This window comes from Meriones unguiculatus, chromosome 7 (assembly GCF_030254825.1).
Source record: "Meriones unguiculatus strain TT.TT164.6M chromosome 7, Bangor_MerUng_6.1, whole genome shotgun sequence".
Classification (NCBI taxonomy): domain Eukaryota; kingdom Metazoa; phylum Chordata; class Mammalia; order Rodentia; family Muridae; genus Meriones; species Meriones unguiculatus.
The window spans coordinates 77,230,899-77,258,317 of record NC_083355.1 but is presented as its reverse complement, the minus strand read 5'-3'; the positions used below and the strand labels follow the sequence as shown (position 1 = coordinate 77,258,317).

The window sequence follows — 27,419 nt, the reverse complement described above, 5'->3', positions numbered from 1 at the left end:
GGCTTGTACAAATATCTTTTCTATTGATTTTAAATAAAATAGATACTGAGTCAATATTTTTTTTCTGAGTCAGTATTTTAAAGATTCATTGAAGAAGCAGATTTTTATATTACAGTAATAACTTTTTTTATGAGTAGCTTTCTTGTGCCAATCTCTTAAAAATTAATTTTTAGATGTATTTTTACTTTATGTATAAGAATACTGTGTGTGTATGTGTGTGTGTGTGCCAGGTGCTTGCAGGAGTCAGAAGAGAGACCCTGGAAAGAGAATTATGGATGTGTGAGCCACAATGTCAGTGCTGGGAGCTGACACGGGTCCTTCACAAGAGCAACACATGCTTTTAACCTCTGAGCTATCTTTCCAGCCCCCAAAAAGTAGTTGTTTTTTTTTTTTTGTTGTTGTTGTTTTAATGCATCATCCATGGATTAGAACTATAATTTTCATGTTAAATTCATTTACTTAAAAATTGAGTTCACCCTTCCTCTTCCTCTGTGCTATCTGGGAAGTGCTGACCACACAGACAGACCGGCTGCGGGCTTGCTGCTCCATTTCCCATCTACATATCGTCACAGCCTGGACTGTCTCACCCTGCTTTGCCTTCCCACTTTACAAGCTATCTTGCCCTTAAAACATTTCTCTGCTTTGTTTCTTCTACACCTTTTCTCCCTGCTCTTTTCAACAAACAGAAAACATTTAACAGCAGTCTTTAAAATTGTTTAAGCCATACACTGACTTTCAGAACAATTTAGAAAGCCTACAATACCCACCTCCCCACTCAATAGTACTTTAAAAAATTTATTATTTATTCACTTTACATCCCAATTGTAGTTCCCTCCTTCCTCTCCTCCTGCTCCCAGCCTTCCTCCGTCTTCCCCCTATTTCCTCTCCCCTACTCCTCAAAAAAGGGGAGACCCCCTACCAACCCACCCCAGCATATCAAGTTGCATCAGGACTGAGCATCATCTTCCCCTGTGACCTGGCAAGGCAGGCTCTCCAGGGAGAAGTGACTGAAAGGTAAGCAACAGAGTCCATGTCAGAGATAGCCCCTGCTCCCCTTACTAGAGAACTCATATGAAGACCAAGCTGCCCATGGCCACAGTACTTTCAAAACAAGAAAGAAAAGAAAGAGAAAAAGAAAAGGAATAGCTGCTTTTCAAAAGCTATGAACACGTAAAGCTTTATTTAGAAATTTTCACCGATAATGTACAATAACAGTATAACCCTGTTTCAGTAAACAACTTATAACAGAATGTCCCTAAACCTTTATATACAATTTTAAAATTTGCTTACTTATTATTATTTTTGGTATGTGTGATGTGTACATGTAGGGAAGGGTGCTATGACCCGTGTGTGGTGGTCTCTGGATTACTGCTTGTGTGTTTGGTGTGTGCACAGAGATGCAGAGTGCCATGACCTGTGTGCAGAAGTCAGAGGACAGCTGTGTGGAGTCTGTTCTCTTTCCACCTTTCCACGTGTTCTGGAGACTGGGCTCAGGTTCTTAGGTTTATACAGGAAGGACCTTTACCTGCTGAGCTATCTCACATTTATTTTGAGGCAGAGAGGCTGGCCTCAGATTCACTGTGTAATCAAAGCGGACTAAACTCTTCATCTTCTGCCCACCTCCTCAGCCAGAGTGACATGCATTCTCTCCACACCTGGTCCATACGATGCTAAGGATCTGAACCCAGGACCTTGTACATACAAGGGAAACACTCTACCAATTATGTTACATTCCTAGCTATAAAATTTAGTATTATTTCACTTAGTCTAAACTTTAACAGAAAAAGTAACAATAATGAAGCCATTTTGGACTAACGTAGCCAATTTAGAAACTGATATAGTAATTAGACTCTAGTGAGAGTAACTATTCATGTGGAGTTAATCGAGCAACACATGATTTGCCACTGCTCTCTCATTGCCATATACATGAAGAAACACTATTCATGAGTTTTAGTTAAAGAAATATCCACAAATAGATTTATTCTACCCCATACCTGCATTGAGCTTATCATTGTGCTGAGGGCAAACACTGTGGCCGAATCTCTCAAAGTTGACTGGCTGTCAAAGGTTCCCTGAGTATCCATCAGTAACACTGCAACCTACAGGAGGACAGAATAAATCACTGATATGATACAGAATGTCCAGAGTACCAGGGCTACCATGACTTCAACACAAGAAGAACTAAAGGAATCTATTATCAATGAAAACTTCAAAGGTAGCTTTTTACATGTCCCATGAAAGTCACAGAAAATTTAAAAATTTCATTAGCTGCTGGGTGTGGTCATTTTTAATTTTCACTGATAATCTAGGATAAAAACACAGCATTGAGACAATGTAAAAATATCAGCTTGTTATCTGCTATTCTGTATTCATTGTGATTTTTTTCTCCTGGGATAACTAAAGAGTTAAACAGAGATCATTTAATAGGACTCTACACTTATCCCTGTAGCATTATGTGGAATGGACAAATAAGTTTTCAAAATACCATTTCAAAGTTACTATTGAAAATAAAATTTTAATTTTGTTTAAAAAGTATCATACCTTTTTACCATCAAGTTTGTTGATAAGAAAAACTTCACTCCATATCTGGATCCCTGTAGTTTCTCGTTCAGATCCACCTCTCCATGAAAATCCAGTCAACGGTTCATTGTAATCTCCAACCCAATCAACAGATTCCTATAAATTTAATAAAGTCTATGATTCAGAATGGAACATGCATGTATGGTTTTTCCTGCCATCCCCCCTATCTTTCTGGCTTTTTTGAGACAGGGTTCTCTGTGTGGCCTTGGTTGTCCTAGACTCAGTTTGTAGACCAGGCTGGCCTCAAAATCATGGAAATCCACCTGCCTCTACCTACCAGAGTGCTGGGATTACAGGCGTGTGGCACTGTGCCTGACTATCCTTTTTTTTTTCATTATTTTATTTTTTAATTAATTTATTTTTATTAATTATAATTTATTCATTTTGTATTCCAGCTGTAGCCCCCTCCCAGTTCCATCCTTCCCCCTTCTTGTCCTCCCATGCCCCTTCCCCAGTCCACTGATAGGGGTGGTCCTCCTCCCTTTCCATTTGACCCTAGCCTATCAGGTCTCATCAGGACTGGCTGCATTGTTTTCCCCTGTGGCCTGGTAGCACTGTTCTCCCAATCCTTAGGGGGGAGGTGATCAAAAAGCCAGCCACTATATTTATATCAGAGACAGTCTCCGATCCCATTACTAGGGAACCCACTTGGACACTGAGCTGCCATGGGCTACATCTGTGCAGGGGTTCTAGGTTATGCCCATAAAGATTTATTTATTTATTTGTATACAGTGTTCTGCCTGCGTGTACACCTGCACGACAGAAGAGAGCACCAGATATCATTATAGATCTGTTGTGAGCTTTCATGTGGTTTCTGGGAATTGAACTTTGGAAGAGAAGTCAATGCTCTTAAACCTTTGAGCCATCTCTCCAGCTCCCTGGCTATCCTTTTCAATCCTTCTCTTTCTCTAATTCAAATTGAAAGGAAAAAAATGTGTGCATATCTGTTACATTGATACAATCACCTTACTCATGTTTATTCATGCAAAAGTAGTTACAAAGAAGCAACCGTCTGCTGTGGTTTATGTTAGGTTCTGGCTAGCATCACTACCATTTATACACATATACATGTGTATAATATATATGTACATGTCAGAATGTAAATGTATATAAAGCAAATGTGGAAACATAAGAACAACACGTCATTCATTCATTCATTCATTCATTCATTCATGTGTATGTGTGCCCGGTGTGAGTATACACATAGATGTGAAGGCGTCTGCGCAGCCTAGAAGAGGATGTTGGGTCCCCTCTAACTAGAGCTATAGGAGATTGTGGCTGCCTGACATGGGTGTTGGGAATTGAACTCTGGTCTTCTGGAAGAGCAGTAAACACTCTTAAACCTCTAAACTACCAATCTAGAACAACTAATCTTTGCTGAGGTAAGACTTCATGGAAAGGGGGGTATTAGAAGACTATTTGGAAACTGTCCTTATAAACAACTTGAAGAAGACATTCAAGGAATTAAGAAGAAAAGAACAAAGTAAATGAAGAAAGGAGGGAGGAGAAATGGGAGGGAATGAGTGAGGGGAGGAGGAATATTATCTTGGGACATATACAAATGCTCTGGTACAGGGCTGAGGGGAAGAAGACAGGCAGGTAGAGAGAAGTTAGACTGCCAGATTCTAAAGGCCCAGAAAGATGCTTAACAGAGATATTCCTCCTACAGGCAAAAGGGAGTCAGGATGCTGCAGAGTGAGTCACCATCATAACCACGAGAAAAAAGACTATTCAAGAAGTAGTAAAGATTTTAGTATGATTATCCTATATTATATGTTGGTAAGATGTTCAATCTTCATTCAGAAAGATAAACAAGATGGACATCAGAGAGGGAGAAAGCAGGGAACAGGACAGAAGCCTATCACAGAGGGCCTCTGAAAGACTTTACCCAGCAGGGTATCAAAGCAGATGCTGAGATTCATAGCCAAACTTTTTGCAGAGTGCAGAGAATCTTATGAAAGAAGGGGGAGATAGAAAGACCTGGAGAAAAAAAAAAAAAGAAGAAAGGAAGAGAGAAAGAGAGAAAGAGAGATAAGGAAGGAAGAAAGGAAGAAAGGAAGGAAGGAAGGAAGGAAGGAAGGAAGGAAGGAAGAAAGAAAGAAAGAAAGAAAGAAAGAAAGAAAGAAAGAAAGAAAGAAAGAAAGAAAGAAAGAACGACCGACCTGGAGGGAACAGGAGCTCCAAAAGGAAGCAACAGAACCAAAACTGGGCACAGGGGTCTTTTCTGAGACTGATACTCTAAACAAGGACCATGCATGGAGGTAACTTAGAACCCCTGCACGGAAGTAGCCCATGGCAGCTCAGTGTCCAAGAGGGTTCCCCAATAATAGGAACAAGGACTGTCTCTAACATGATCTCATGGTCTGGCTCTTTGATCACCTCCCCTTGAGTGGGGAGCAGCCTTACCAGTCCACAGAGAAAGACAAAGAAGCCAGTCCTGATGAGACCTGATAGACTAGGGCCAGATGGAAGGGGAGAAGGACCTCCCCTATCATTGGACTAGGAGAGGGGCATAGGAGAAGAGGAGGGAGGGAAGGTGGAATTGGGAAGGGATGGGAGTGGGGGCTACAGCTGTGATACAAAGTGAATAAACTGTTATTAATAAAAATAAACAAAGAAAAAAGAAAAAAAAGAAGTAGTAAAGAGCTAGTAAGGGAGATAAATAACAGGAAACCAAAAAGTAGGTTATTATAAAAGTCAAAAATATGCTTGTGGGCCTGGCTATGACCAGGAAAGAGGGGAGGGACACAAGGGAACAAGTACAAGAAAGATTTGAGAACCTAAAAGAAGAAAAGCTAAACTGAAAATTATGTCAGAACTAAATACCAGGTGAGACAAGAAATATAGAGAATCACTTAACTTTAGCAGTTTTCATTGATAACATTGGGTAATTGTAGCTATATTTACTTTGATATCTGTTAAAGAGGATACTTTAGTGGTTTTTGGAAGACCTCTTTTGTAATGGAAGTTTTGGTTTCTTTTTATGTTATGTAAAAATGCTTTTGTTTTAATCCTAAGTATGGGATTTTAGTTGGGGTTTAGTTTGTCCACAGTTGTTCATTGTCTCATGCGGAGCATGGCTTTTGCCAGCTGGTAATGGCCTTCCACGTGCAGGGTGTGATCCAGGACTCTGACAGTGTAAATATGAGATCATGTGGCATGTGGCGTGGAGCAGTTTGGAGAGACCAGGGACTAGAGAGGGTGTGGCAGTTTGAAGCAGACAGACGAATAGAAATGCTTCGGGGCTCAGAGCATGGAGGAGCCTGCTAGTTGCATCTGCAGTTGATGGAGATTGGTATAGAGCCCTAAAGAACCCCTTGACCCTAAATAGCTGGCAGAAGTAAAAGGGTCTGGGCTCCTCTACCCACTAATCTGTTCTCTCTCTTACTTAAGGTTGGGGGGGTTGGTGGAAGGGACAAACACCCCAAATAAAATAGAGTTTTAAAAAAAGACATAAAGAGGGCTGGAGAGATGGCTCAAGAGGTTAAGAACACTGGCTGTTCTTCCAAAGGTCCTGAGTTCAATTCCTAGCAACCACATGGTGGCTCACAACCATCGATAATGGTATCTGGTGCCCTCTTCTGGACAGCTTTCACACATGCAGACAAAATACTGTATAAATAACAATAAATAAATAAATACTGTATAAATAAATGAATAAATCTTAAAAAAAACAGACCTAAAGAAGCTAAACACTAAGGAAGACCCTAGGCAGGATGCTTAAATCTCATTCAGAATGGTAAAAAGGATAGACAACAGAAGCTGTGAGAATAGAGGAAACAGGATGGGAGCCTACTATAGAGGGTCCTCTGAAAGGATTCACACAACAGGAGATTGAAGCAGATGCTGAGACTCACATTCCAAACTTTGAGCAGAACGCAGAGTCTTATGGAGGAGGAGAGGGGTAGGATTAGAGGGTCATGGAGGGGATAGGAGCCCTACAAGGAGTCCAACAAAGCTAAAAGATCTGAGCCCAGAGGGTCCTGCAGAGACTGATGCAGCAAAGGAGAACCATGCATGGAGAGGACCTAGACCCCCTGCTCAGATGTAGTGGATTGGCAGCTCAGTTTGCATATGGATCTCCAAGTGAGGGGAACAGGGGCTGTCTCTATCATGAACTCAGTTCACTTGCTCTCTGATCACTCGCCCCTGATGATGCAGCCCTGCCAGACCATGGAGGAAGAGGATCCAGACAGTCCTGATGAGATTTGACAAGATATGGGCAGATGGCAATGGTGGAGAACTCCCCCTTTCAGTGGACTAGGGAAAGGAGATGAGGGGAAGAGGGAAGGAGGATGGGCCTGGGGGAGTTGAGGGTGGGGACTTAAATTGGGATATATAATGAATAAATTGCGAAGAAAAAATACACAAAGAACTAAAAAAAATAAAAATAAATTTAAAAAAAGACTGCTACAGGTGGCTTTCTGCTACACTCTTTAAATAATCCTTGAATTAAAAACTTTGTATTAACTAAATTACAAAACTTTACAAATGCGGAGAAATTGGGAGTAGACTAGTTGAATTACTAAGTCTACACAAACTAGTGCAAAATATAATTTTGCTATATCACATATTTAAAATATTTCTATTAATTATTTGACAATTTTATACATAATATCTAGATCATATTCATTCCGCTCCCCCAATTCTTCCCAGATCCACTTCCCATTCTATACCTACCCTATTCTCTGTGTGTGTCCTCATAAAAACAAACAAACACCAAATCCAGCTGGGCAGTGGTGGCAGATGCCTTTAATCCCAGCACTTGGGAGGCAGAGGTGGTCAGATATCTGTGAGTGTGAGGCCAGCCTGGTCTACAAAGCTAATTCCAGGACAGCCAAGGCTACACAGAGAAACTTTGTCTCGAAAGAAAAAATATCGAATCCAGTTAGGGACGCCAATATACCGTTGGTTGTGCAGCCATCCACTGGAGCATGGCTGACTTATCATGGGTGACACCTTTCAAGAAAATGAATTCTCCTTCTTTTGACAGATGTCAGTTCCCAATAGTTCCTCAGCTGGGGACAGACATCTTGACCACCTCCTGCCTCTGTGCTGAGATTTAGTCTGGCTTGAGCATGGCAGTTTACACAGCTGTGGGTTCACAAGGGCAACTGCCCTTTTGTGTCCAGAAAACACTGCTTCCTTGTCATCCACAGCCTCTGGCTCATACAATCCTTCCACCCCCTCTTCGACAATGATGGCTGAGCCCTGGGAGGAGGGAGTGTGTTATATCCTGTCTTATTCTAAAAAGCAATTTTAGACCTTATAAAAAGCATAAGTATGGGTTGCACCATCTGTGCATTCATTCAGTTTTACGTCTTCATTTCCAGTAAGATGCTCTCCATGGAAGATGCACCCTTCGTTTACTGCAGACAAGCAATTCACACCCCTCAGTCTAGAATATCCCTTCTATTGCCTCTCTTGATGCAGCTCTTGCACAGCTATCACCTGCCAACAGCTCCTCAGCTAGGGTGGCTCTCTGTGCCTATTTTCCTTGTTCACGTTGAGATTTGGGCTGGCTTGAGACAGGTCATGTGTGTGCTGTCATAATCTCTGTGAGTTCTTATGTGTTGCTGTCCTGCTGTGTCTGGAAGATACTGTTTCCTTGGAGTCATTACCATATCTGGCTCTTGAACTTTTTCTAGTCTAGCCTCCCCTTTAAAATGATCCATAAGCCTTGGGAGGAAGGCATGTGATACAAAGCTGAGCATTGTTCCAATATTTTCTTGAATCTTAATTATCTAATTATCCAAACCACAGTATGTTTAAGTATAAAATCTGTCTTCTTTGGTATCCTCCATGATACCTAACACAATGCAAGGAGTCAATACTAACTAGTCAATGTAAATATTTAAATTAATCAACACATGCTGCTTAAAAAAACAGCTGGGAAGTATACTTCAGTGGATAAACTATAAAGGTTATGAATTAGGAAAATAACATTATTGTGACATTAACTGAGGACAATGATCAACCTATGGTATCATAGAAGTTCTGCTCCAGAAAAACAATTTTGAAAGACAAGGGACATAGCCACAAATAATGACTTTGGAAGATTGAAAATTTAGCTTGTTTCATTCATTCAGGCATGCATTCACTGTATGTTTAATTATTAATTATTGACTACTATGGTTCAGGCATAAGATAAAGTTAACAGTTTTCCTGATTAAAAAGGACATAGTTTGCCACATTTAAAGTCAAGTTTCACCACTCTAACATAAGGGGTAGCTGTGTGTGTAGAAGTGGGGGTAGAGTAGGTCCACACAGTCCTGATACCTGCCCCTTTGCAGTGAATAGCTCAGCAAAATGTTCATATTCTGTCTCATTCTTAACGCTCAGCTAGGTGCAGACAAAGACAAAAAGGGATCCAAGAAAGTCCTCTTTACCACAGGCAACTTGACTTGAATAGAATGTCCATCAATATCCAATCTATGTTAAGTATCACAATCCCTTTGGTGTGTTTGAAATCAGGGTTTTAAAGAGTCTTGCTTGCTTTCAAAGCCTGAATTATCTTAGTACTTCTATTCTTTATCTGTCTGAACTAAAGCTAGATAAAGGCTAGCCTCAAAAAATGTCTTAAAATACCTCATACCTCATAAAAGATCAAAAAAATACCTCATAAAAGATCAAACTAAAAATAGGTAACTGTGCTATAAACACACAGTCCAAAGTACTTTTGTGACAGTCTTGTCATGTGGCTCAGCCTGGCCTGGACCTAATTTTTTTTCTTCAAGACAGGGTTTCTCTGTGTAGTTCTGGCTGTCCTGGAACTTGCTTTGTAGACTAGGCTTGTCTGGAACTCACAGTGATCCACTTGCCTCTGCCTCCTGAGTGCTAGGATTAAAGGCATGTACCACAACACCTGGCCTGCTAGTTCTCAACTTGTAATTCTTCTGCTTCAGCCTCTCCAGTGCTTCAGAATATAAAACTCTTTGGGTGGTGTCTCTTCTACTTCAAAACTCCCTGTTTGCATTAGAATTCAGTGTGAAGGAGAAATGCCGGAGTGTTTCCCTTTGCCAGCCTCTAGCCTTGTTCTAGTTTCCCATTCATCCTTCTGCACTTGGTAGGGCCAAGGTCCTTGAAGTCGCATTTCTGTCTCATCTGATTTTGTCAGACACTATCAGTTGCATCTGGGGGTGGGGCGAGGTGAGAATGGATTAGGAAAGGCTATGAAGAACTTTCTGGGGGGAATGATGGTGTTCTGTTTTTGAGTCCTGGACTGCACAGAGATATGCATTTATAAAAACAAATGCACAGCAAATATATATGTGCCTCTGTGTATAGATTTTATTTAAAAACAAAAGCTATGATAATAATGTATGATTTACATTGAAACACGGGGAGGAAGTACACTGATGTAATGTCATGGAGTGATGAATGACTTGGAAGAAAGAGTACATACAGATGATAAATCAAGAACATTAATGTCAGTGGAAGAATGTAGGCGTTGGCACCCAAGTGCTCACTGTGAAATTCCTTTGCCTCAAGCTTTAGGAATGTCATCACAGGTACTGTGAGGAAGTTATTAAAAAGGAAGTTTATGGTAAAATTACGTGACATTTTAAATACTACAACATGTAAAATTCATAGTTCTGTCATTATACTAGTGCTAATTTTTAAAAGAGCAAAAAGTAAGTTACATCCTCATGTGAATGCAGGACAGCAGCATCCAGGGAAACTCATGTGTGTAGATAGTTTCCAAAGCACTGAGGTTGGAGTAGTTAGACCACAGCCTTTACATTAGGCACACATAATAAGAGAGACAGAAACACTGAAAGTTAGCGAGAGCACAGCGTGGAAGCAGCACAGGAACAAATGCTTTTAAGCATCCTTCCCTACCTGGTTGTACATGTACCGCAACATGAAGTCCATCAGGAAGGACTTTCCTTTTCTGAATGCTCCAGCAACGGACACGGCAACCACTTCCTTGTCTCTGACGGCCTCGGAGAGAAGGATCTGGTTCAGCGCAGCCTCATCTAACTCAAAGGAATGGTCATCTTTGACAATAAGTACTTGGACAGGACCTGCCTTTTTCACTGGTTCCTCCTCTTCTGAGCTCCATTCACTTGACTTCTCTGAAAACCCACCTGTTGAACAAAGTATCAATTACTTTAGCTAGTTATCTCAAAACAGCATAAAGTAGGTGCCTCTTGACACTCACATGGAGTTGGGAACGTTCATTCTAGTCATGTTTTATATCATGCAAACCATATCACTTAAGCAGACTAGCAACTTAGTCTTCCTAGTCATGTGACTGAACCATTATTTTCTTTTCAAAATGCTCTAAGTCAGTACAAAGTTCTTTACTAAACAAGAAAAAAATCTTAAGTAAATAGTCAATTTTGGAGCAGATGAACATGATTATATTTTACACATCCTCCATCCTCTAAGGATCCTTGTGGTGCTTCTTTGCGTACATGCGTGAGTGTATGTGAGAGGGCACATGTACCTGGGTGTGCACACAGATGGAGGTCACAGGCCTTTAGCAAGTGTCTTCCTCAATCACTTTCCATCTTGTTTTTTGAGACAATGCGCCACACTTAATCCAGAGCTTATAGATTCAACTAGACCAACTTACCAGCCAGCCCCAGGGGCCCTGCCATCTCTACCTACCCCACTGGGCTTATGGGTGTGTACCACCATACTGGGTTTTGTGTGGTTGCTGGAGATGAAACTCAGGCCCTCATGTTTGTACAGAAAGCATGTAACTGACTACAAACACTTGTATTCAGACCTCTACATGCATATGTACATATCATGAACATGTGTATGTGTGGATATGCAAACATTTGTTATTTATGTGTGTGGTGTATATACATATGAGAGTATGCCATGTGTGTGCAGGTGATCATAGGGGCCAGAAGAAGGCGTGGGATCCCTGGAGCAGGAGTTTTAGGCAGTTGTGAGCCAGCAGATGTGGGTAGTGGGAAGTGAGTAATATGGAAGGATAAGTGATAAATAATCTTACACAATGAGCCATCTCTTCAAATCCCATACTTTAAAAACAAACAGAAAAAAATGACCCAAATGACCAAGAACTCTAGATGCCAATCAAGGAACCAAATCTACGAACTCATGAGATAGAAGGAGTTACGATAAACAGCAAAGCATGGAGTGTTCAATGAAATTACAGCAGAAACTTTTCCAGTCTGAGGAGGAAATGAACAAGCAAACATAAGAGGCATTCAGAATGAGAAACAGAAGACACAGAACAGCATATACTCAACACAAAATCTGCTGCACAAGCACACATGCCCCTTCTCACTCGTCACATGCTAGCAATGATGTAGCGCAACTGCTGATTTAATATAATGAATTGTATTACAGTATCCATGTACATTTAGCACTTTGCTGTATCTCACAAACGCCTTATGAAGATCTGAAAATAATTATATCTATTTTGCTTTAAAGGTTTGCTTTTGATAATTAAGTTCTGTCAGGAGCTGATGCATAAATAAAGAGTGTATGATAGAAATCAAATTTTTCCTAAACCCGTAACACTCTATCATGATTGAAATAGTGTAGAAAAGTTATTAACTATAATATGGAATGCCTCTATTGTCTAACTAATATTAGTTTGTGCTATTTTAATCCTTTGGAGCTAACTATTATAATAAATATGCTGATTTGTTTTTTAATTAAAACTGCATTGTACTGCTAAGCATGGTGGCAATCCAATAACTAGGGAAGCTGAGGCAAGAGAATCTTTTTTTCTTCACAATTTATTCATTATATATCCCAATTGAAACCCCCTCCCTCAACTCCCCCCGAGTCCCACCCTCCCTCCATCTACCCCTTCTCCCCTTCCCCTAGTCCATTGAAAGGGGGAGTTCTCCACCATTGCCATCTGCCCATAGCTTGTCAAATCTCATCAGGACTGCCTGGATCCTCTTCCTCCATGGTCTGGCAGGGCTGCATCATCAGGGGCGAGTGATCAGAGAGCAAGTGAACTGAGTTCATGATAGAGACAGCCCCTGTTCCCCTCACTTGGAGATCCATGTGCAAACTGAGCTGCCAATCCACTACATCTGAGCAGGGGGTCTAGGTCCTCTCCATGCATGGTTCTCCTTTGCTGCATCAGTCTCTGCAGGACCCCTTGGGCTCAGATCTTTTAGCTTTGTTGGACTCCTTGTAGGGCTCCTGTCCCCTCCATATCCCTCTTATCCTACCACCCTCTTCTTCTGTAAGACCCCCTGCACTCTGCCCAAAGTTTGGAATGTGAGTCTCAGCATCTGCTTCAATCTCCTGTTGTGTGAATCCTTTCAGAGGACCCTCTATAGTAGGCTCCCATCCTGTTTCCTCTATTCTCACAGCTCTGGTGTCTATCCTTTTTGCCATTCTGAATGAGATTTAAGCATCCTGCCTAGGGTCCTCCTTAGTGTTTAGCTTCTTTAGGTCTGTAGATGGCTGTCCTATATTATATGGCTAATATTTGACTTATAGTTGAGTGTATACCGTGCCTATCTTTCTGTTTCTGGGATACTTCACTCAGGATGATCTCTTCTAGTTCCATCCATTTGCCTTCAAATGTCATGATTTTCTTGTTTTTAATAGTTGAGTAGTATTCCATTGTGTAGATGTACCACAATTTCTATATCCATTCATCCATTGATGGACATCTAGGTTATTTCCAGATTCTGGCTATTATAACTAAAGCTGCTATGAACATGGTTGAGCAAATGTCCTTATTGACTGGTAGGGCATCTTTTTTGAAGCTAGCCTGCACTGTGTAATAAGAAAAGGGTTCCTCTGCCCTCTTCTGGCCTCTTCAGGCACTGCGTGCATGTAATGCACAGACGCAGGCAAAACATTCATATATAGAAAATAAAAATATAGAAAACCTTTCTAAAAAGATAATAGTAGGAATTGTGCTGGTTTAGTAGAATGGTAGTTGGAGATTCTCCTCCAAGATCTATGACTTCACTGACCCTGAACAGTAGTTTCCAGTACTAGGCATGACCTCCCTTTTGCTGAGAGTCCTCATAATCTCCTGAAAAAAGGTGTGTCACCATAATCTCCTATAAAAAAAAAATCTAAACATTAGTCCTTATACCCACAGATATCAAGGGAAATTCTCTTTGCAACAGATGGAGACGACTATAGAAAACCACAACCAACCAAAATGTAGTGTTATGGAGCCCGGTCCCAATGGATAAATCTACCAAACCCTCCTGCACTCAAGGCTCAGAGAACAGTATGGCTAAGGAGGCAGAAAGATTGTAAGAACAATGGAACCATGGGGTTTGCTGTGAAACTGTGTCTCCTAGTAATATCAGAACCCACAACCATAAAGTCTCAGCAACATGACTGCCCAAACATAAGCTGAACAAGGCTACATCAGCAGACATGCTACAGTGGACAGAGAAAGACCATGAAGTCTCAATTCTACACAGAGAACTCATATGAAAGCCAATAGTAAGCTAAGTAGATTAGCAGTGGCCAGAAGCTGAGTAGAGAAGAAACTGACTACGAAGTGAGGAAAAGGTATATGGAGTAATGTAGAGATTATACTCTGATCACAATGTCACAACACGACTGTATAAATTTGTCAAAGTTGCAGGACAGCACACTGAAATCATAAATTTTACTCTGTATATTAAGCTCCAGGTTGAGTAAGAAATATCATTTGCATAACGTTACAAACGTGACACATATGGCAATAAACTTAAGTGATGTGTTGGTATACAGAGTATGGCTGGGACTGGTGAGAAAAGGTTCAGATCTGCAGTATTTGCCAAGTGCTATGAGCTAAATGCCACTACCAAGGTCCATTGCGTGTGACTGTGGAAATGGGAAGAGGCACATACAATCATCCATCATGATGCCAACATACTACTGCAATCTAACAAAAGGTACTTCAGACCTCTAAGAAAAAATAGAAAATAGTACTAAAATACAAACACAAATGTTCCCAGACTTAAAGACTACACTGTAAATGTGTCAATGGTTCCTTTTTTTTCTGGATTAGCTACAACAATAATCAAATTCTCAGCAATATTTCTCACACAAATTAACAAACTCAGATGAAAACACACAGAGCAACAACAACAAAAAAAAAACAACAAAGAAATGCTGAAGAACAATGTTGGAGGATTTACAGCACTAGCCATTGATGGTTCCAATACACATTAATTAAGTTATGGTGACATTAGTTAGGTGATAATACATGCCTCTAAGCCTAACACCCAGGAGGCTGAGGCTAGAGAACAACTGAGAGTATAAGGCTAGCCTGAGCTACAGAGAAAGTTCTCTTCTGGCATACACTACATAAAAACAAACAAGCAAACAGGTGTGATGGCCCTATGCCTGTAACAGTAGTACTAGGGACACTAAGGCAATAAGGTTGCCAGAGTTTACGCAAACCTGAGCTACAGAGTGTGACTCTATTTAACAAAAGAAAAGACAAGGCAATAGAAAAGGTAATACAAATGTTTAAGGATTCCAGACACACATGTACAATCACCTGATTTTTCTTTCTTTTAATTAATTAATTCAATTTATATCTTGGTCATAGGGCCTTCCTTCCTCTCATCCTAGACCCACCCACCTGCTGCTTCCTCCCTCCCCCTATTTCCTCAGAATAGGGGATTCCCCCTATCCAAATGCCCCAGCTCATCTATTCACACGAGGATTGAGTTCATCTTCCTCCCCTGTGGCCTGGAAATAGCCATACCTCAAAACCCACCTATACCACTCCTGGGTGTACACCTGAAAGATGCTCCACCATACAACAAGGACATTTGCTCAACCATGTTCATAGAAGCTTTATTCATAATAGCCAGAAACTGGAAACAACCCAGACATCCCTCAACTGAACAATCATCTGATTTATAAAGATTTAACTGCAATAAACAAGGAAAGAACATTCTTCCCAATAAATTATGTAAAACAACTGAATATCTATGAGGGAAAAATGAACCTCCACTTCCACTTCTCACCACACACAAAAATCAGCTTAAACCACAGATCTAAGTGTAAAATAGAAAAAGCAGACAAAGGATGATCTTTTCTAGTTCCATCCATTTGTCTGCAAATTTCATGATTTCCTTGTTTTTAATAGCTGAGTAGTGTTCCATTGTGTAAATGTACCACAATTTCTGAATCCATTCTTTGGTTGAGGGACATCTAGGTTGTTTCCAGATTCTGGCTATTACAAATAAAGCTGCTATGAACATAGTTGAACAAATGTCCTTGTTGAATGGTTGAGCATCTTTTGGGTATATGCCCAGGAGTGATATAGCTGGGTCTTGAGGTAGAACTATTCGCAATTTTCTGTGAAAGTGCCAGATAGATTTCCAGAAAGGCCGTACAAGTTTGCACTCCCACCAGCAATGGAGGAGTGTTCCCCTTTCTCCACATCCTCTCCAGCATTTGTTGTCACTTGAGTTCTTGATCTTAGCCATTCTGACTGGTGTAAGATGGAATCTTAAAGTCATTTTGATTTGCACTTCTCTGATGGCTGAGGACATTAAACACTTCCTTAAGTGCTTCTCGGCCACTCAAGATTCCTTTGTTGTGATTTTCAGTTTGCCTCTGTCTCCCATTTTTTAACTGGATTATTTGATTTGTTGATGTTTAATTTTTTTTAAGTTCTTCATATATTTTAGATATTATCCCTCTGTCTGATGTAGGGTTGGTGAAGATCTTTTCCCAATCTGTAGGCTCCTATTTTGTTCTATTGACAGTGTCCTTTGACTTAAGAAGCTTCTCAGTTTCATGAGATCCCATTTATTAATTGTTGATCATCCTAAGTGAGATAACCCAGACCCAGAAAGTTACACATGATATGTACTCACTTATAAGTAGATATGAGTCCTATAGTACAGGAGAACCATAATACAATCTATAGACCCAAACAAGCTAAGTAACAAGGAGGGCCCAAGGAAGGGGCCTGAATGTCTCAGAAGGGGAACTAGAATAGACATCAGAAGTGGATGAAGAGAGGGAACTGAGCAGGAGATGGAATGGGGAGGGAAGCAAAGGTGGGAGTCAGATGTGGGGAAAACAAGGGTAGGAAGTGAGAGGACTGGAAACAAGAAGGGAAACTGAGGCGGGGGGCGGGGGGAGACATCTCTTTGTCAAGCTGAAGGCCTGCAACAGGGTAGGCTCCTGGGAGGACATGGTGTGACTCTAGCTGAGACTCCTTACAGGGGGGCGGGGGTGACAAGAAGACTGAAGTGACCACCTCCTAGCTAGGCACTACTAGTGGGGGGGGGCTAACAACCTTTCAACAAAACCTGTGATCCAAAAATTATCCTGCCTACAAGAAATGCAGGATAACAAGGGAACAAAGATTGTGGGAAAGTCCAACCAATAATTGGCCCAACCTGAGACCCACTCCATGGTAATGATACTCTGCTATGCTTGCAGACAGGAGCCTAACTTGACTGACCTCTGAGAGGCTGCAGCCAGTGGCAGACAGGACAGATGCTGGAACTTGGAGCCAAGCATGGGACGGAACTCTGGGGGCCTTGTGGAGTGTTGGGGGAAAGATGGAAGGCCCTGGAGGGGACAGGAACCTCACAAAAAGACCAACAGAGACAACTAACCCAGTACCATGGGGGCTTTCAGAGACTGAGACATCAACTAAAGCATGTGTGATCTGGACTTAGGTCCGCTGCACACATGTAGGCAATGGGAAGCTTGGTCTTATGGGGTGCCTGGCAAGTGGAGGGGGTAGGGGGCTGTTTCTAACATAGACTCTATTGCCTGCTTTTGGATCACTACCCCCTGGCAAGGCTCCCTTGCCTGGCCTCAGGAGATGAAGATATGCTCAGTCCTGATGTGACTTAATGTGTTGATACAGGGAGGGGAGGTCCCATTTTCTGGGGGGAAAGAGAGAGAGAAAAGGCGAAGGAAGGGACTGGGAGAAGGGGAAGGAGGGGGCACCCTTGAGATATAAAATAAATTTGTGGAAGAAGAAAAATAATAAAAGACAAAGAGAAACAATTAATGAGAAACATATCAAAAGACTCCATACATATAAAAAGATGCTCAATGTCCTATACCTAAAACTAAAAAGTATACTGATAAAAGCATTTTAATATACCTAATTTGCAAAGATCAAGGGGAGGACAATGGTCTGTCAGTCATTATAAGGGAACAGTAAAATGAGTACAGCATCTAACCTAGCAGTTAAGCAAATAACTGCAAAAAGTGTAAATATACATATTCCTTAACTTAGAGGGCTATTTCAAGGAATTTGTTCCACAGATATAATTACTTAGGGACAAAATACAAAGCAAAGTAAATTGCTTGAAATGAGGAACTGATTAATCAATTGTGGTTTATTCATTTACGAAATATAATACAACTACAAAGACTGAGAAGGCTCCTTTGGAATAATGCCACTGCATATTCTAATAACTCAAGACATAGCATAATATGTAAAATGTATAACGCTGAGAAATGTTTGAGTGTTTGAGGTGTGTGAGGGTACGAAGACGCATAGCATAGATAGAATGGCTTGGCAGAGTTATCAGGGGCCAGATCAGTCAGAAGAAGAAAAGAGATCTAGAAGGATTGGAAACAAGGTGGGTAATCAGAAGTATAGAAAAAGGAAAGACCAGTGTTTGTCTGCTTACCATTGCTGGCTCTGCCTCTGCCAGGCAGAAGTGGATGACATAGTAAGTCTGAACTTGCTGGAGTTTGTTTGTTTATTTGTTTCTTCTTGCAGTTCTGGGTATGAAAACCAGGGATTTTAGTGTGCTAAACAAGAACACTTCCCTTGTCCCAGCCCTAAACCAAGGTTTGTCCACATCAAATTTCTGCCTTCTTTTTTTTTTTTTGGACTTGAACTGAACTGTATTTTTTTTTTTTTTTTTTTTCAATGCAGTTTATTCAGGAACATTGAACAATCCTCGGACCCCGGGGAAAGCCAGCCCACAGCTTAAATAGCCTCTGGGTAGCCAACCCAGGCGTGCCACGGGGGCAATGCAGATAGGTCCACATACATGGAAGCAAGCCAGATCCTCGGCCTTAGCCAAATGTGGAGTTGTTCCTGACAGAGAGCACTCACCATCGGGAAGGTGGAAGGCGGAAACCAGCTCCATCTTTAAGGCATAGCATTCTGCAGCTCTCTACAGTTCCCCCTTTTTGTTTTAGACGCATCAGGCAAGAGTAGAGGTCTGATCTCTGATATTAGAAATAAATTGGGACTTTGTACAGATGTTCATTTAGGTGTCATCCACCCAAAGAGCATCGGACCCGTCCGATACCTTTTTCTCAGAGGCGGGACCTGGGGCATCAACCCGCATGCAATCAGACATGCTCTTCTCTGGGTCCAAAGCGGCTGACCCTGAGTGCAGTGCTTAGCCTCGCATCCTGAGCGTATCATTTTAGCTTTTTATGGTATCCAACCATGCTTGGGGAGAATGTCTTGCTTCAATGGCTGTAAAGGCCTGAATGATCATGGCTGCATCACACTGTTGTGAGACTCTAATCTTGCATATATACCACAGGCAAACCAAGGAGACCAACACCAGAAGGCCTGCTAACACTCCCATGCCCGCCCATTCCTTCAGATGATTCATGGCTGCAGCAATCCATATTGATAATCCTGTGGCTAGTCCTGCGTCCACTCTGGTAGAATTTACTGTGACAATGGCCACTCTCAGCTGCTCCATCGTAGTATCGAATTCTCCAGTCCAATTACCTAAAATATAGCTAGACAATTGTTTAGACAGATTTGCAGCGCAGGAAAAATTCTCATGTTGTATGCTAGTGACACAAAGTCCAGCATACTTTCATTGACAGCCAGGTTGAGCGATTTGCCATAGGGTATCAATTTGCTCCTGCAAGAGGTCAATCCTCTGATTGAACACCATCAAGCTTCCTTTTAGTTGAGCATTAATTCCTTTATGTACAACTAAGGCATGAGCTACATTGGCTAAATGATTATTCAGGGTCTGAGCAGTCTGCCCAGTATGACTCATGGCTAATGCCCTGGTGGTAGCTCCAACAGCCGTCAATGAGATGGTAGTAACAATGGTGGCTGTAGTTCCAAGATCCCTTTTCTGTCTGAAGAGAGTCATAGCGTGAGGGGCATCAATGGGCATAGGCACCCAGTGAGGCATGCGAGTAACCAGGGCATACCTAACTTTACTAGCATTGGGGTTTAAAAAAAAGCGAGTATCATTACCACAATTACTTGGCTCTATCTGGCTAATAATAAATAAAAATGGGGGATATAGACAAACAGGTGTGGGCTTATAGGAAATATTATGAGAAGCCTTAACCCCTCGTTGGAACATCCTGCGTCAGTTCTAGAACTAGCAGTGGTGGTGTCCGAGGTCTGAGTAGGTTCAGGAGACCATTGCCCCCAGGGGCGAGACGTGCTCCATGCCAATTGACTAACTCCATGTTTTCCTCCAATTTTGAAAGTCATTTAAGGTTCTTAAATTATTTTTTTCCCTTTTTTTCTTAAATTTTTCATCAATTACACTTTATTCATTCTGCATCCCCCTATAAGCCCCTCCCTCCTCCCATCCCAATCCCACCCTCCCTCCTCCCTCTGCTTGCATGCCACTCCCCAAGTCCACTAATAGGGGAGGTTCTCCTCTCCTTTCTGATCTTAGTCTGTCAGTTCACATCAAAAGTGGCTGTAAGTATGTTTTTTTTAAGACATTTATTATGTATACAATGTTCTGCCTGCATGTATGCCTGTATGCCATAAGAGGGCACCAGATCTCATTATAGGTGTTTGTGAGCCACCATGTGATTGCTGGGACTTGAACTCAGGATTTTTGGAAGTATAGCCAGTGCTCTTAAACCTCTGAGCCCTTAAATATGTTTTCTTAAACTAAAATTAATATCAATTACCCAAACAGTATTCAAATCTCAAAAGAGAAAAAGGAAACAGGTCAGAAGCAAGCCAGATAGGGAAAACAGAGATAGACAGATGGTTCACCAGCAGAGAACTAACTGGCTATTGTTTTGAGTATGCTTTGTCCCCTCTGAGACATGTTGAAATTAGGTTCCCAGTGAGAGGTGTTGGGACTGTTAGAAAGTGATAAGGTCATTAAAACTCTTATGAACATATTGCTGTCTTTCTTGAAAGACTCAGTTAAGTCTCAGAAGAGTGTGCTAAGTTCTCTTTCAGGGCTACATTGTTCATAGCAAGAGTGGACTGTTAAAAAGTCAAGCTGTTTCAAAGGTCTTTAATGCTAGTAACCATTTCCCATACTCCCTCTTCTCCTCTGTACTCCCATATCCTACTCCATTAAGCCTCCTGTTCCATTATTTTCTCTACAGATGCTGATGCTAAGACGTGAAATCACCACATACTTGAATCATAAGATGTAAAGAAATCAAGCTGGTACCAACCTGGAGTCTTCATCCCTACCAGGTAACTTTCATAGAGCTGGAAGGTTCTATGCACACTAACAGGGAAACAAAGTAATCAATAACCTTACCTAACTGTGAACCCTGTGAGCTACATTAACAACCAGGCAATATATGCTCACTGGTGGAATAGTGGCATGAAAGTTACGGGGGCAACCGGCCATTTTTCTGATCAGACATGATGCCCACTCCATAAAACAGAACCCAAGTCTGGTACTATTAACTGGGCAAAATCTGTGACTGGCTGGGTCTTATGGGAGAACTTAGTACTATTCTCCTGCTAAATGTACAAAGTAAGACATTGTCCCCTAAATGCTTATCTTTTTATCTATAGATTAGTGCATCTGTCAACCCTCATCAGAAAAACTTCTTTTTGCAGTAGATAGCAACTAATACAGAGAACCACAATTGGTAATCACACAGAGAAAAAGATACTTTGGAGGGCTTAGCCCTAAATGAGACATCTCTATCACACCACTTTGGCCTAGGGCTCAGGTATTATTATAGCAGAGAAGCAAGAAATATTTTAAGAACCAGATGCAGCAGAATAGTATTTGCCAAACTGTCTTGCACACAGAACTCACAGCAACTGTGACTGCATGAACAAGACCTGGACAAGATCAAGTCAGTGAAATCCCAGCAAAGATGGGGAGGGGATCATGAAGCCCCATTCCTATCTGAGGAGCTATTGAAAACTGGTGGTTGCTGGGAGAGGGAGAGTCAGATTTTAGGGATGTGGGCTCTGAAAGGATACCTATGGTCCCAATAGATGGTCCTTTACCCATGCACACACGGGTGGCACTAAATGGATGTGGTAGGCTTAAAAATAGGTACACGAAGCTGAGAGAGGAAAGGTGTGAGGGCAGGTAAAGGAAGGAAATGGAATTTGATCAAAATATATTACATGAAAAAAATAGGAAAGAAAAGTGAGGCTGTGTCTGATATGCTCTCTCTTTAACACAGCCCTCTAGCACATCAGCTTTTCTGTCATGACACACCAGGCCTTCATCAGACATGGCCATTCTCTCGTGTTCTTATCCACCTTAATGAAGTTGGTTACAATCAATTTTTCTTCAAAAAAATCTCAGGTATTCTACCAGAGCAACAGAAAACTAACAAAGAAACAAACATTATTTCATACTTTTTTTTTTTTTTTTTTTGCATACTGGATTTTTTATTCTAAGCAGGAGAATTTTAGTCTTTTTTTAATTAAATTTTTATTTTTTAATATTAGTTACAGCTTATAAATTTGTATCCCAGCTGTAGCCCTCTTCCCTCATTCCCTCCCATTCCCGCCCTCCCTCCCTCATCTCCTCCCTGCCCCTTTTCAAGTCCACCGATAGGGGAGGTCCTCCTCCCCCTTCCATCTGACCCCAGCTTATCAGGTCTCATCAGAATTGGCTGCAAAGCCCTCCTCTGTAGCCTGGCAAGGCTGCTCCTCCCTTGGGGAGGGGGGGATGTCAAAGAGCCAGCCATTGAGTTCATGTCAGAAATAGTCACTGTTCCCCTTACTAGGGCACCCACTTGGATAATGAGCTACCATGAGCTATATCCGAGCAGGGGTTCTAGGTTATATCCATACATGGTCCTTGGTTGGAGAAACAGTCTCATATAAGACCCCTGTACCCAGATATATTTGGTTCTTGTGGAGCTCCTGTCCTCTCCAGGTCATACTAACTCCCCCTTCTTTCATATGATTCCCTGCACTCTGCCCAAGGTTTGGTTATGAGTCTCAACATCTGCTTTGATACACTGCTAGGTAGAGTCTTTCAGAGGCCCTCTGTAGTAGGCTCCTGTCCATCCCATTTGTCTTTCTAAGTGAGGATTGATCATCTTACCCTGGGTCCTCTTTCTTGTTTATCTTCTTTAGGTGTACAGATTTTTTGTATGTTTATCCTATCTTATAGGTCTATATAAGTGAGTATATACCATGTGTGTCTTTCTCCTTCTGGGATACCTCACTCAGTATGATCTTTTCTAGATCCCATCATTTGCTTGCAAATTTCATGATTTCCCTGTTTTTAATTGCTGAGTAGTATTCCATTGTGTAAATGTACCACAATTTCTGTATCTATTCCTCTGTTGATGGACATCTGGGTTGTTTCCAGGATCTGGCTACTACAAATAAAGCCGCTACAAACTTTGTTGAACAAATGTCCTTGTGTACTTGAGCATCTTTTGGATATATGCTTAGGAGTGGTATAGCTGGATCTCTAGGAAGCTCTATTCCTAACTGGAGAATTTTAGTCTTATGGTATATTTCTATGTCATTAAATGCTAGTACTCAGCTACTGAATTTTAATATACAGAAAGGAAGATTAGAAAAAAATTAGAATAACCAGAACAATCATTATTAAATACTAGAAATGTTATCAGAATGCATTACTGAATTTTTTAATTGTAAACTTAGTTAAAAAAAAACTATATTCTATCTGTTCAGGGAATATTAAACCAAGAGAGATAACCAATTTTGAGTACTTTGGAGATATTTCAGAGAAAATGCATGGTGCCTAGGAAACTGTATATTAGCAACAAAAATGTAAAGGAACTTTTACTTTTCTTTAAAGTAGTATGTCTAATGGCAGAACTTGAGTTTCTACTGAAGCACCCTCTATCTGAATAATTGCTGAGAATGCTTATACAGAAGAGACCATGGAGCTTAGGAGACAAAACAAAATGTTAATTCATGAAGATGAGTCTTAGAGCAAGTATAGCCCTCTGGGCTATAAAGAGATACTGTACTTAGTGTGTTTTAAAATACTATCATGTATGCATTTAGGCAGTTCTGTTGCTGATGATAATCTGAAGAACAGGGATAAGAACAGTAATACAATCCTGCAAACTCAAAGCCTTGGAAAGAATAAGGAAATAACATGCAGGATTTTTATTTATTTAGAAGCAAAATTCCTTAAGTCATCCAAAACATGTCAGTGACAGAGATGCCTATGTGCTTGTTGCTCCTGACTTCACGTGGACAGCACTGAATGTGTGCACACCTCAACAGAAAAAGTAAGAAACTCATGCAGAACAAAATTCAAATTCCTAACAGGAGCACATAGGAAACCTCAGTCTTCCAAGCAAAGACACATGAACTAAAAGGAATAAACCTTTCTAATTCTTAAAATCAATAAGCAAATAAATGAATCTGTGTATGCACATATATGTACACATTATACATACACATGGTATTGGAATAATAAAAAATTAAAATACATATAATTTTTGCCCAAGACAATTGTATTTCCTTGAATCTATTCTAAGGAAATTATTATAATTGTACACATGTATTTATATAGAGATTCCTAACAACATTATTTATATGGTAAGAAATCAGAAATAATTTAAAGGCTAATTGCAATATATTATAAGTAAGTTGTGGCATAGGTATTTTACGTGAAATATACAGTCATTTAAAGTCACATTATAGAACAAACCAATTATAAGAACATACATTCACACATTTACGCAAAAAAAACAAATGGGAAGTAAAATTTCTACAAAGGAAAACAAGTAAATACATATGGACATAGAAGAATGAGTTGGCTTTCAAAGCACCTTTTCCTACAGAATTATCCAGCCCTCTGCTCATGTCTGGGTGAGCTACTCTGAGAAGAATGGGCTACTCTTTGTCTGCAGTATTGTCTGTCCAGCTCAGGCCTCTTTACCATCCCAGCTCTTCTCTGTATGGACAGACTGAAAACACAGACTGGAAGCTATAGCACTCTAGCTTACAGTTGTTTTTTTGGTTTTTTTTTGTTTTTTTAACTGAGTTCTAGTTTGGCTATTTTCAAAGAAAGGCAATGAGGGTAGTTGGAAGACAGAGTTTATTCAAATATAAGAGCCCACTGGGGCCATTTTGATTCAAACTACCACACCCTGATTTCATTTATTTTGGGGTGCATAAGCAGAAGTATAATTGTTGAATCACTTGGTAATTTTTTGATAAATTACTGTGTTGCTTTTACAGCACCTGTATCATTTACCCTTTTACCAACACTCAAGTTAATCTTTCAACACTCTTTTTTTTCTGTAATTTTCAGCATTTTGGGCAACTTTAAAAATTTTAATTTCATTTTATGTGTGTGGATATTTTGTCTACGTGTATGTGTGTACACCGCATGCATGCCTAGTACTTGAGGAGGCCAAAAGAAGGCATCAGATTTCTTGATACTGGAGTACCAGATGGTTGTGAGCTACCATGTGGGTTCTGGTTATTGAATCCAGGTCCTCTGGAAGAGCAGCTGAGCCATCTCTCCAGCCCCTACTCTTTTTCTTAAAAGCTATTCTAAAGACTAGGGCTCGTTATTATTTTGATTTGCATTTAATTATTGAATTCCCACTGTGATCCATTGGTTATGTGTTGTAGATTATTAATATTTATTACTGATTTATCTTTTAGTTAATCAGTGGTTATTCCTAAACCAGCTGTATACCCAAATCACCACACAGAGACTAGGATTTCTTTAATTAACCCAGAGCACAATGCTGGGCAATAGTTACTCCATCCTAAACCTCCAAGCCCCCATAGTTTCCTCCCATTCAGATTTCCCACATTACACTTGTTTTTAGTCATATCTTAGGTCCGGTTCATCTCTCCTTGTGGTTCCAAGTCCTGTCCTGCCAATCTCTCCTCACGGACTCTTCCCACTTGCTTCCTTCTCCTCCCCTCCAGACCAGAATGTCCCACCCTATTCTCTCCATTGCTTAGCATTGGCTGGTTGTTTTATTGAAAATACAGAGAACAAATGGTGGCGTGTTTACACAAACTTGAGACAAGTGGTGCTTAGAATAAATATCACAATGCAATGTCCAGATTGAAACCAGATAGTGGGGTAGAGAATTCAGCATTTGAATGAACAAGATAAATTGTATACTTTCCACAAGAACATTATACCAACAGTTATGTAAGGCAACTAAGAAATGCTGAGAGCAGGAGAAAGAGATTTCCCCAGAGAAGAGACCCCGAATTGGCTATTCAATACCAAATGGTCAGTTCTGAAAGCACCTGCATACAAGTAACTTTCTATGGGCTAAGCAGGACGTATTTACATCTTCAGGAACATACAAGCACACATATAAATATGTAACAGCAATGAAAGAAATAAAGGCCATAAATTAGAGAAAGTTCAAGGGGAAGAGGTGCATGGGAATAGTTGGGAGGAGGAAAGGGAAGGGAGGAAATAATGTAATTATAATCTTAGTTAAAAAAAAATAAGTTTGAAATTAGGGCAGTCCTGGTGGTATAAGTCTATAATACTGGCTACTAAGGAGGCTGAGGTATGAGGATAAGTTCAACACCTGCCTGAGCTACAGAATGAGTTCAAGGTTAGCCTGAGCTACTTAATGAGACTTTCTTAAAGCGTTGGGGGTTGGTCTGATGCTTGCATTTTGATGGTTATTATTGGCTGTCAAGATTTGGTTATTTAGATACACCTACCCTTGTTGTGTAAACCTGCCTAAGACATTATACCTAATTGGTTGGTTAAAAGGCCTAAAACTTGGGCAAGGCAGAATGGGGTAGGCAGGTTTGGGGAAAAGAAAACCACGGAAAACAGACAGACAAGAAAAAAGGAGAAAGGAAAATGCCACAATGGGTTAGTGTGAAGAAGAAGCCACATGGGCCAGAAGGAAAGACTCCAAGGATGGTGTGGATGGAGAAAGCACCACCAAGATGAAAATTGTAAGCAAGTATTTATAAGATTCTAGATGGAAGGTAGCTCAGTTAAGAACAGTTAAGGCAGATGGCATTGAATAGGGGCTGAGGGGCAGATGGTGAGGTTAGCAAGACAGTGTAGGTGAAATATTTGCCCAGCCCAAGGTAAATATGGCAATTATAAAATCTAACATGTGTCTATGTCCTATTATTTGTGATAGTGGGTCAAATAATACTGTCACAATAATTATAAGGCTAATAATAAACATTATAGAGCCCAACATCATTTTATTGCCAACAACAAATGGCGCCCAACTAAATTTATAAATCCATCCCATTAAAATATACTTTATCATGGTGGATGGAATAAACTCCAAACAAGACAACCCAAGCTTAAAACCTAAAAACTCCTGAGTCAAAAACTGTCTCCTACATGTTTCTTAAACAAACAAACAAACAAAAAACAAAAACAAAAATAAAAAACCACGCCCACAAACAAAGACAACCTACTGCAGGCAGACAGGAAACAAACTAAACACTTAACAAAACATTACTGGCTGCTGCTACCATCTACTGGGGAGACACAAACCACTTTCAAACTTTACCAAACAAATGTGGTGTGTGGGGGGAATGATTCCTTAGCAAAGATGGTTTTATTCCCCAAACCTTACATGATCACACACACACGGTAGCTTAGCACACGTGCTACCACACCACAGACTTTTAACAAAAAACAGTTGCCCACAAAGGAAAGATTTTTGATGGGTTGATGGAAATATCCCGATCAGTTCACAGAAGACACCCGGAACATCCAGGAAACAACCTAATTTGAATCCACATG

At 40.6% G+C, this 27,419-nt stretch overlaps 1 protein-coding gene across 1 annotated transcript in view; it reads right to left on the bottom strand.

The window, feature by feature from the left end:
- Positions 1-27,419, bottom strand: part of Atl1 (atlastin GTPase 1) — a 70,782-nt gene that overhangs the window by 34,233 nt on the left and 9,130 nt on the right. The window contains exons 2-4 of the mRNA XM_060387589.1: positions 10,423-10,670; positions 2,542-2,676; positions 1,995-2,099 (exon numbers count right to left, since the gene is read on the bottom strand). Coding sequence (XP_060243572.1) covers positions 1,995-2,099; positions 2,542-2,676; positions 10,423-10,670 — 488 coding nt within the window. The remainder of the gene's footprint in view (positions 1-1,994; positions 2,100-2,541; positions 2,677-10,422; positions 10,671-27,419) is intronic.